Source organism: Phaseolus vulgaris, chromosome 3, assembly GCF_051622355.1.
Source record: "Phaseolus vulgaris cultivar YP4 chromosome 3, ASM5162235v1, whole genome shotgun sequence".
Classification (NCBI taxonomy): Eukaryota; Viridiplantae; Streptophyta; class Magnoliopsida; order Fabales; family Fabaceae; genus Phaseolus; species Phaseolus vulgaris.
In genome coordinates this window covers 48,208,233-48,220,035 of record NC_143500.1, presented here as the reverse complement: position 1 = coordinate 48,220,035, position 11,803 = coordinate 48,208,233, and the positions used below count along the sequence as shown (strand labels likewise).

General features: G+C 27.3%; 1 protein-coding gene across 1 annotated transcript; it reads left to right on the top strand.

Annotated features, from left to right (window-relative positions):
• The first annotated feature begins 7,159 nt into the window (after nucleotides 1-7,159).
• LOC137808204 (basic leucine zipper 4) lies at nucleotides 7,160-8,255 on the top strand. The gene has a single exon (XM_068609191.1). It carries the CDS (start codon nucleotides 7,506-7,508, stop codon nucleotides 8,019-8,021), a length of 516 nt encoding a protein of 171 aa, XP_068465292.1. The 5' UTR covers nucleotides 7,160-7,505; the 3' UTR covers nucleotides 8,022-8,255.
• Nucleotides 8,256-11,803: the final 3,548 nt, after the last annotated feature.

Below are 11,803 nucleotides of genomic sequence, written 5' to 3'. Positions count from 1 at the left end.
AAAAAGTACTTTAACATCGAAAAATATATAATCATGTTGAGGATGGCGAATATTTGTTGTCAACGCCACTTCGTTGTTTTATAAAATATTTCAGATATTGGTGTTAGCAATACTGATTTGTTTAACCTAGTGGCAGGAAGTGGATAAAGAAGAAGCATTTAAAAAGAGGGGCGAAAAAGTAATTGTGTGCGTGCGATGTTGGAAATTCTTTCAAATATCACAGTTATACTTTTTATCCCCATAGTAAATATTTACATGGATAAAATGTTTACCCATAGTAGTTCAGAAATTCTGAATGTTATGTTGTTTTTACCAGCCAGAATTGTTTTTGAAGAGCTGAATTTTTAGCTGATATCTTTTTGTTTTTATTAAAAAATAGAAGGGATTAAATTTATAAATTTTGAAAAAATAATTTGTAGAAAAAATATTTTTTAAGGAATATTTATTTTGAAAAATAATAATGTAGAAAATTAATTATTTTAAAAATAATTATATTTTTAAAAATAACAATTTAGAAAGTTGATTATTTTGAGAAATAATTATTTAGAAAAATAAATATTTAAAAAAGTGATTTAGAAAAAATAAATATTTTAAGAAATAATTTTAGAGAAATATACATTTTTTAATTTCAAAATAATTTTTTTCTAGGTGTTTTTTCAAAAGTAATTGTTTTTATCTTTTATTTCTAATTTTTTTTCCTTATTTAAAAAAAATAATTCAGAATTCGAATTTGTCAAATTTGTAAAAATGACATTAAAAAATTCTCTTTCTACACTAAATTCTGAATTGTTAAAATAAATAGTATCATTTGTATATTTTTTTTAACATAGTATGTTGAAAATAAAAATAGTGTGATGTTGTGTGACACAATTTATAAGCTATGCAATGCAGTGTAGAGTTGATGGCAGGGAGGTGTAGGGATGAACAAGCACAACCTACTTTGCTAGTCTAGCTTCGTCCAAATTGATTTAGACAATTTCAAATTTAGAAAATATAAAAAATAACTATTTTAAACAAAAAAATTTGAGATTAAAAAAATCAGATTTAAGGTTACTCATATTTTTTCATGAAAGAAATGCATGTGCTAATAAATTGATTAATTTAGGATTTATTTATAAAAAATCTTTTCATTGGTATAAAAAACTACCATCTAGTCTTAGAATTCTTTATGAATATGTATAATCTACTATGGGTTTTAGTCTAATCTCCTATATTTTTTTAATAATAATTTTTTCATACAACTGAGATGTCAAGTTGCTTAAAAAATTTTATTTAAAAAAAATCTTCACAATTGAAATTAGTGTTTATTAATTTTTTTTACTAAGGTTAATACAAAAATAATCTCAATTTATGTTCACCAATAATTCTTATTTATAATAATAATAATTGAAAATTGAGATTATGTGTAACAAAAAACTTATTATTTAAGAGATTAGTTTGTGATGATAAAAGTATAAAGTACTAGGTTGCTTTTTTTATTAAATAAAATACTAAATTAAATAAATTTGTTAAAATAAAGGAGTAAATTATAATGATAGGTAGTTGTTTAATATAAGTTGAAGCTAATACTAACTTAAAGCTATATCAAAATGATTTAACACGTTTTTATATACTATTTAAGTAAAATTTGATATAACGTAATTGTGAGTACGATTTCGGTAAGAAAGACTTGTCAAGATTCAAAATAATTTTTATTTATTTAAAAAAATATCAAATCTGGAAAAAAAACCTCCTTCTATTCCCGAACCTACGAACCGAAGTGCCACCATCATAGGCTGCCATCCCCTATCATGTCTATGCAGCTTCCCCTTCATGCCGCACTTTATTCTCTGTCATCCCACCATCATGCCCATTTTCTTCATTGCTTTCTTTTATCTCTTCTTTTCTACGGGGCTTAAAAAATTAATCTTTTGCTTGTCACAATTTTCAGCTATCATTTCTAAATAATACACATTAAAACTAATTAAAAAAATACAAATATTTAAAAATTAAATTCAGTTTAAATTTGAAATACTCTCTTTTGTGAAGTATGAGTTAACATAATTAGCTAGGTTTTTTCTTATCCAAATTTAAGAGGTTTTTAATTAAACAAGATATCATATTGAAATACCATCTCACGGGAAACCTTATTAAAGTTTCTTTTGCTCTGAATTTAAATTTAATTTTTGTTCAATATCGCATTCAACAACTTGTTACTTAAGTTTAAGTTGTTTCACTGACTTTTTCTTTATCAACAATAATTAAGGATATCAAACTCAAATACCAGTAATACTAGAAAACAATGTCAAAATAAAATACAAAATGGTTATAGAATATTTTAATAACTAATGTATATAAATAGAACTTGTATCAACACGCAACACGTAAATATAAGCACAAAGGATTATTCCACATCCCTTGTTATAAACCTTCCACAACGACTACTTTCAATATAAACAATTATTAATGAACTAGTAATATTATAACATTCTTCTTAGTCAAATTTCAATAGAACTAGAAGAGATTGATATAAACTAGTTAAGTTCATTTAATAGATGATACTAGTGTAAAAAAATATTATTTTTTTTTTATGTTTTTTAACTGTTCAATATAGATGTAGATGACGTAAATTTTCATCTGACCAAAATTTTTAACATAGAAACTTCTATTTTATGTCAGGTCAATACACTTTGATTCAAAGTTGTACTAAAAAAATAAGTTTAAAAAATCAATAAAATTATGTTCGACCATGCAATGTTGGACGCAAAATTACACTTGGTACAGTTTGATGATGAAATTTTATATCGGACAGAGGATGGTTAATGTAAATTTTGATTTTTTTTAAATAATATTAGTTTTGAAAATCTATAGAAACATGAAATATAGAAAATTCTTAATAATAATAATTAAACATTTTAACTAAAAAAATCTATACAAAATCATATTTTTCAACTTAATTAAGATTTTATCAACAATAAAATTAAACTAAAATATTTATATTAAAGAAGGAAAGTAATCTATTGTGTTATCGTCCATTGGAAAGTAGTTTTTCATATAAATATTTGAAGATTATGATATTGTGTTATCGTCCATTGGAAAGTAGCTTTTCGTATAAATATTTGAAGATTATGATGAAATCATAGTAAAAATATTTGAAGATTATAATAAAACTCGTCATATAAAAATTATTATGAAAGTTCAACATATAAATATTTAAAGAATATGATAAAAATTTGTCACAAAATATTTTAAAAAAATATTAAAATTTGTCATACACTTTAAATCCATAAATAAAGATTATGATGAAAGCTCATCATTTATTCACATATTATATAAATAGATTACGATAAAGTATGTCACATAGATGAAAATTTTGAAATTTTTGAGTAGTAATGAAGAAAAATAAATTGTCATATGTGACAATAAGAATTAAAACAACATTTTGTGAGAGTTGAAAGAAATCATAGTCTTTTTTTAGCTTCATGGCTTAAAAAACCAAAGACCATGGGGTTATATAATGTCATGGTTTATTGATATAATTAAAGTAGTAGGTTGTTAGCCAAAATATTTGAGATTGATATGAGAACAATTAAGTTAATTTAATAGGCAAATTTCGATAATGTTGTTGATTCAATGAAACCATCTTAATTAGATAAATATAAAAATCAAAATATATCAAATAGGAATGTTTGCTAATAAATTTAATGAATAGAGGTTGAAAAAAATATCATTTAAATTATTATGAAGAGAGAGAAATGGGTAAACATTAGATATAAAAAAAATTGGTAATAAACATAATAGTCTTAAAACACTTCTTGATTAGAATAGAAATATACACTTACAAGAAATCTATCTCCATTGTACAACAACATTTATCCATTGGGACACTCAAATAGACAAAAATGAGCATCTCGTCCCATTTGTTACATTGTTGGACAAGACTTGCATATCCAACAACATGCAACAATATGTTTTAAATTACTTCTCTAATTTTCTTCACTATAGTGTTGTACTATACATATGGTTGACACCATCTTGAAATTGGTGATTGAGATTTACCCAGAAGTAAGAACTGAACACATCTTGGAATTCCAACTTAAGAAATTGATTCAGGAACCAAATTAACATAATCAAGACGTACATAATGTTTAGCTAATTCAAGGACTAAATTGGTTATTCATGCTAATTTAGGTTCACCAACATGAAAGCCTGTATAACCTTACAAATACATGAATCAAGATAGACTGTACACGTTTAATAACATTTATCATTCAAATTGCTAAATATTGAATACTAACTTGTCTTTTGCATCCCTTTATATAATTCAACTGAGATCCAAAATTCAAGAACCGAAGATCCTATTGTAACCAAGAACTCGAGACATTGAAGAGTATGATCTACCTATATAATTAATAACAATTGCTTTTATATATTTTTTCCCTCCATTTTTATTACTTTCTATTGTTCCTTTCCATTATGAAACATAGACATTTCTCGTGATTCATCATGTTGTTATATCACTTAACAATCTGCATTTCTCTTTCACTATCAAAGATTTTATTTTGCACAATTTGATTCCTGTCTTTTAATAGACTCATATAATTGCAAACCATAAAATTTTCCATTCAATATATTTGAGCTTACCCAAAATAGATCTATGCTGACACAATTGTGCAATGTGTTCTTGGTTGCATGGATAATTGTGATCAAGTTGACCCATTTGTAACATAATGTCCACACAAAATAGAATTTTGTTCATAAAAACATAACATAATATGAAGATTCTCCAGCCTCTTAGCAGAAGAGATATAACAAATTAGAATGAATGAACAATCATCCCTCCGTTGGGAATTTATCCATAAGCAAGCTCCACACAAAATATTTAACTGGGAGGATAAAACACTTCAGCAATGATTTAGAGACAGGTTACGGCTGTGGCACACGAGTTTTCATTTTATAAATATGATGCTATGCTAAAATAGGAGGTATGTGCTATAAGGTTTACATTGTCATTCATAGAATAATTACTCTCAAACATTTCTCATATTTTGTAAACAAAGTTAATGAACACTTCTATTTTTTTAAGGTAATCACTACCAATAAAGTTAAAATTATTTTGAAAAAAAATCTTAAATGTTTCTGAAAAAATATTAAATTGATTTTTATTTTTTTATTACAAATAAAATTATTAAATTAGTTTAATGGTTTTATTTTAACCCATATAATTAAATATTTAAAATAAAAATTTAACTCCCATATGCAATTTCATGATTTTTTGTATATTACTATTAAGTTTTTTTAATAATTTGATAAAAAATTATATTAAATTTATCTTTTAAATACACTATTGATGGGAAATATTTATTATTAAAAAATTACTAATTATCTTTAGTTAATCTCTTCTCTTTAATTAAGTTTTTATAACGTTTATAATTTCAACCCAATATTTTATGTAAGATGTTTGAGTGTTGTTTATTTATATCCATATGTTAAACGTTAAATTAAACATAAAAACCTAATTGGAGGTATCACTCGACTCTGAAAATGGGTCGACATGATAAGAGGAGACTATACCTTTTGGTGTTTGTGATATATACATGGAAGTATAAAAATATTTGGTGTAATTTTTACTAAATGTTAATATTGTTAATAATTTTATATAAAAAATTGTTTTATTAATCTAATTGATAAATTATAATTTTATATTATTGTGATTATTATGTAAAATTTTGTTAATTGAACAATAACAATAAAGTGGTGAAATTATTTATGTTTTAGTATATTTGAAAAAATACACATTACATAAATTTTGGTTTATATAAATGTAATACTAAATAACTTCAAAGTAATAAATTGTTTTATATATATAATATGTGAATAAAAAATTTAATATAATTTTTTTGGGAAAAACTATTTAATTAGAATATATTAAATGATGTAATATTTGATAAAAATTATATTAGTATAGTTTTATTAATATTATATTTATTGATATATTGAAATGAATTTTCATTTAATATATTAAAATATATAAAAGTAGTTAAAACAAATGCATTAATGTGTAGTTTGTAATTAATTATTAAAATAATTTATTTTTCAAAAAGAATTATTGTTTGTCTTCAAGTTAAGTGGTTAGTGTATTTAAACTTACATACGCCATAGCAATATTGATATCCTTGAATAATATATTCACTTATTTTTTTATTCTCGAAAACACCTCTTTCTTACTTCATTCTTATCTCTATTTTATTTTCCTTGTTAAATTATATAATGTATTATTTTTCCTTTTTTTTATTGGTATCTTTCTTTTTTACATCTTTTTTCCCTTTACTTATGCTACGACAGTAGCAAAAGTTGGCTCATGTCAACAACCTTCCTAATCATTGGACACATATGGCCACTCATACCTAATTACACCTTCGCACGTGTCTAATGTGATTCCTACTACTACTTTATTATTAGACAGATCTTTCAATACAAACTACACTCTTCAACTGTCTTTGTTAACAACTCATACTATTTATTTCTTCTATCACATTTCATAAATAACACCTAAACTAAAAGTTACTATAAAATCTAAATGAAATTACCAAAATCATAAGCTATGGACATACGATAATTTTATCAAAAAAATAAAAAAAAAGGGATTAAGAGGATAAAAAAGAATTTAAAACACCGCAAGAGTTTAAAGTGGTATATTCATGGTATGTATCTTACAATTTAACATGTATCTTACAAATATACATGTACTTTATCCATAATACATGTGTTCTCCAAATTATTGAAAGAATTATTTTATTTGAAAGTGATGAAATACGATTTTAAAATTTGGTTGAGAGAGAGGTTCAAATTTAAATATCTAACAATGTGTTCAACAAGATTACGACCCATACAAACATATAATTCTGTTTCGCCATCTGTTCGGTAAAGAAAAGAAAATGGAGGAAGGGGGAGCGAAAGTGCGGAAAATAAAGAAATAAAAAAAAGTCTAAATTCTTTTTTTTTTTCAAAAATATTATGAGAATTATGGGATTCAGGACTTTCTTCTGTGTACTATGTGTTCAAAATTATCAATAACAATTAAAATATTTGAAATTTTCTTACACCTAATCTCACCCACTATGTTTTTCACACTTAAGTCATGTGTTCTCATTTTTTTATATACAAAATATCACTTGGAGTTTTCCAAATATATATTTCTTTCGTTGGTGCTAAGCACAGCATTAAAATTTTTACCTTCAGGACCAAGTTGAAAATCCAAAGTTTAAAGGTAAGCATGGATACCCTACCCTAACCTAAAGTGGCCCCACAGCCATAGTGGCAAATGACTCAAAAGCCATGCCATGTACAAAACACAGAGTTTCGGACCAAACATAACACCCTCGAAAATCCACCAAAATTACAGCGTTTGCCCCCATTAGGTGGTCCATAAATTACGTAGCCCTGCAACGCTTTCCCTCCCTTTCTCCCTCCTCTCCTCCTCCGCCTCTAGTTTCACAAAACCCCGTCACTCTGCCGCCGTAACCATGCTCACCACCCACCCTCCCTCTGACCCTCTTCTCGGTAACCTATTCTCCGCCTTCCCTGACGACTTCACCCCCTGGGACGACGACTCCCACCACCTCCTTTCCCCCAAACCCGTCACTTCCAGCTCCTGCTCCGACAAACCGGAGCCGGAGCCAGCTGAACCGGACCAACCCGTGGTCTCGGTGGTGGACGACCGGAAACTTCGGCGCATGATATCGAATCGCGAATCTGCCCGCAGGTCTCGCATGAGAAAACAGAGACACCTGGAGAACCTTCGGAACCAGTTGAGCAAGTGCAGGGTCGAAAACCGGGAACTGAATAACCGGTTGCAGTTCGTACTGCACCACCGTAACCGCCTCCGAACCGAAAACGAATGGCTCCGGTCCCAGCGAACCTTCCTCCTCCAAAAAGTGGCCAACTTAACCCAAACTTTGATTTTCCAACAATTCCAACAAGCCATCTCCCCTGCATGGACATGTAACACTTCGCTCATCCCAATTAATCAAGTTAATTAAATCATATATAATAAGCTCTATGTAATTATTAAAAGTTAGATCAAGATAAGAAGATGTTAAAGGGTGGGATTTTTGGGATTGGGATAACATATTTAGACTCGGTTTTTGAAAATATTTCTTTATTATTTTCAAAACCGTATGCCTTATATATATATTTATATATATTACCCATCATAATTATTATATTTGTGTAAAGTATTAGCCTTTTTTATTCTACTTCTACAATAAGTTTTATTTTGTGTGTGTGGTTTTTCGCTCCTATTATATATAATCATGATGCCCGACTTATACTGCAGAGAGTCCAAACTAAAAAGTCAAAACTAATGTCACGTATGCATATGAATCAAACTGCCAAACAATTTAATCTCGTATTTATACAACTTCGAGTTAATGAGGACTTGCCCTGGGAAGAAGGGACGAGAGAGGAATATAACATAATTCCGATGAATGCGTCTGATCATAACAACGTTAAAAGTATGCATAAATAATATAGGTACTTATGTTGTTAAAGAAAATTACACATTATTTTGTCATAATTTATAATCCTACGAGCGATCATTGTATTAGAAAGTTATATAAAAATTATTTCTTACTAATTAACTTGGTAAAAAGCTTTTACACTCAGTGCGAAACCCTGTTACACTCAAAAAGTGGTTTCGTGCTCTCCAGCTTATAATTGACTGGGCAATGAGATCCTTTTTCTTTCATTTTTGGACTAATGATATAACAATAATACATTTTTTTATACATTAAGATACAATAAAACAAAATCATTGCCCATGCGTGATTCAAATGACGAGTAACGATAGAAGCGAAAATATTTGATCAAACCGTGAATTCCAAATTATCTCTACTTGTAGGGTTTCGAAAAAGAAATTAAAAAAATGAGTTTTCATGTTATTTATTAGATAAATTTTGCAATAATTGATTAATGATTCTTTTCACTGACAAGTCTTCTTAAATTGAACTATTTTCTGGATAGTGGGTCTTTTAACACCGGAATTCAAACGAAGATCAACATTGTCTTCCAAGAAAGTATATTATGAAAATGTGTCTATAGCGACGATTACGTTACTTTCTTTAATCAAAGTACAAACTTAATCCCTCTTTTTCTTTTTAAGAGAATCAAGTTGATTGGGTTTGGATTAAGTGCAATTAAGAGGAGAACTTTAGCCTATATAGTAATATAAAGTTATTTATAACTTTGTGCACAAGATTTTGCTGAAGAGAGGGTCCACAGGTTATTACCAGTTACAAACAAAGTGCATTCGTCACTCTCAATTTGTTTATCTTTCGGTGTTCATAATTATTGACCTCCATAATTTTGTAAAAACAGACTCATCTCATCCTCAACTTTGTATTTTTTAATCCTTATGTGTATTCCAGTAACAGATATTCAGTGTTATGAATGAGTTAGTCTTTATAATACATCAACAATCCTTTATATTTTACGATAATCATGAAGGTTTCTTCGACTGATAGACCTCCCCCTCTCAATTCATATAATCATGGCGTCACCCAATAAAAAATTGCACATATACAAACTTTTACCTCCTCATATTCATTCATTTTACAATCACTGTAACTGATGTTATATATGATTCTTTATATACTGATGTTATGCACCAAATAAAAAAATATGTAGTCCAATACTTGTACCTTTCACAGTCACTGTAACTGATGTCAGGTATGAATCTTAATACTTTAATTTCTTTTGGTTTGATCCATAAGTTTATTGATTTGAATAAAAAAACTACTTTATTCATCATTACTATTTACAACATCACTATTTTAAAGAACACAGGAGTTAAATTTATAAAATTTTAGAACATTTTATTGTAATCTTTTTGTGTTATCTACTTTTTTAGTGAATTTTTGCCAAAAAAATAGAATTTCATAAACATGTTAGAGAAATATATATATATATATATATATACATTTACTTTTTTAGAGATCTTTACTCTTTCATGATAAATTCTTCGTTTGAGCTATTTTTTTTATAAATTAATTGTTTATAAATAATTTTAAAAATAAAATATTTCTTGAAACAAATTTTATTCAATATTTGCAATAAAATAGTAAATAAAGTAGATAAAATATTTAAATTAATTAATAAAATAAAATAAACATAACATAACATGTATAAAGTAAATTATTCAAACAAATAAATTATATAAAAGTATAAGAAAGAAAAAAAAATATAAAAAATTTCAATGAAATGATCGAGAGTATTGTAGTGATTCATTTCTCTGTGAAAATTTTGAGTTGTCTACAAGTTCTAAATACAAAATATATGTATAATATTTATAGAGTATAAATCCTAATTATACGTGTTTTGACGATCATACTTCTAAAAATTTGATATTTAAGGGTATCGACTTTTAGGGACATCATTTCCATAATCGGAGATAATGTCAAACGTGGAATTTGATTGTAATGAACATGATTTTCATCATATTACTTTAAATAGATTTTTATTCAAAATTTGAAAAAATAAATAAAAAATAGAATGAGTGTGTAAATTAAATGATATAGAAAAGTGAAAGATAGTAAATGGTTGAAACAAATAAATTGTAAGAGAAAATAGAAGGAGATAAAATATCTAGAGAGAAAAAAACTTATAGTGACCCACTCATCTATCCATCAACATCTCTATAACTTAAAATTGTATATAAATGTTTAGATATTCTAATTACTCTTATTATAAAATATAAGTATACTATTTATAAACTACGAATTCTAATTACTCATAATTTTTTAAATTTTTTTTATTGCTAATAGTCTTGATATTTGATTCCAATGTAATTTAATCTTCATATTTTTAAAATACGAGATTTAATTTTTCAAATATGTTAAGAATTGATATAATGCCAATGACTATTTTATCTTCTAAATATATTTCTCTATTAATTTTAGAAAAATAACAAAAAAGTGTCTCAGAAATAAATTAATAAATATATTTGAAGATATTTCAATCAGTAAGTAAAGAATTAAATTTCCAATCACTTTCTTAATCCTTCTAACTTTTACTGTTGACGTATCAATATTTTGTCACGTGTCACCATTTAAATGATCGAGGGTACTGCACTATTCTTTTCTGAATTTGTCTATACTTAATAATGGTAAACCATTTTATTGAAACTTCGTAATTTATTCAAGTTTCTAGATGTTTATTCATACGACATAATTTAAAACCATATCTTTTTTTTATCAGCAATAAAAAATCAATAAATGAGAACCACTTAGGGGTGGTCCAACCCTTTTACAAACACACATACAATTTAACTCTTAACTCGACACCCAAAACCGCCGGTCAAAAGACCAACCAAACCAAACGCTAACTAGCTTTACCGAATCAACCGTATACAGGTCAAAGGATCCAGAACCCAACAGGGATAGGAAAAATAAACTTCGTGGGACTTTGCAGCAATCCAAGACCACACCTTTACTTGTGCTGAGGCAAAAACTTCTAACGCATCTGCCACTCCTCCATTAAAGACGACCGAGTTCCTATGCTTCCAAATTTCACTCACAATTCCAACCCAAATTGCCCCCCAAACATCATTAACCGAAACAGATGCCTGACTCAACCTGAATTGAATAAAATTTTGCATTGGATCCGAATGGATTACGAACGACACTCCAAGCCACTCAAAGCAAATGCACCATACCCTCCTAGCAAAGTCACAAACGGCGAACAAGTGACTCGACGACTCATCGACCTTCCCACACAAGCAACATACAGGATTTTCAACCACCATCCCGCGCCTTACGAAATTAAC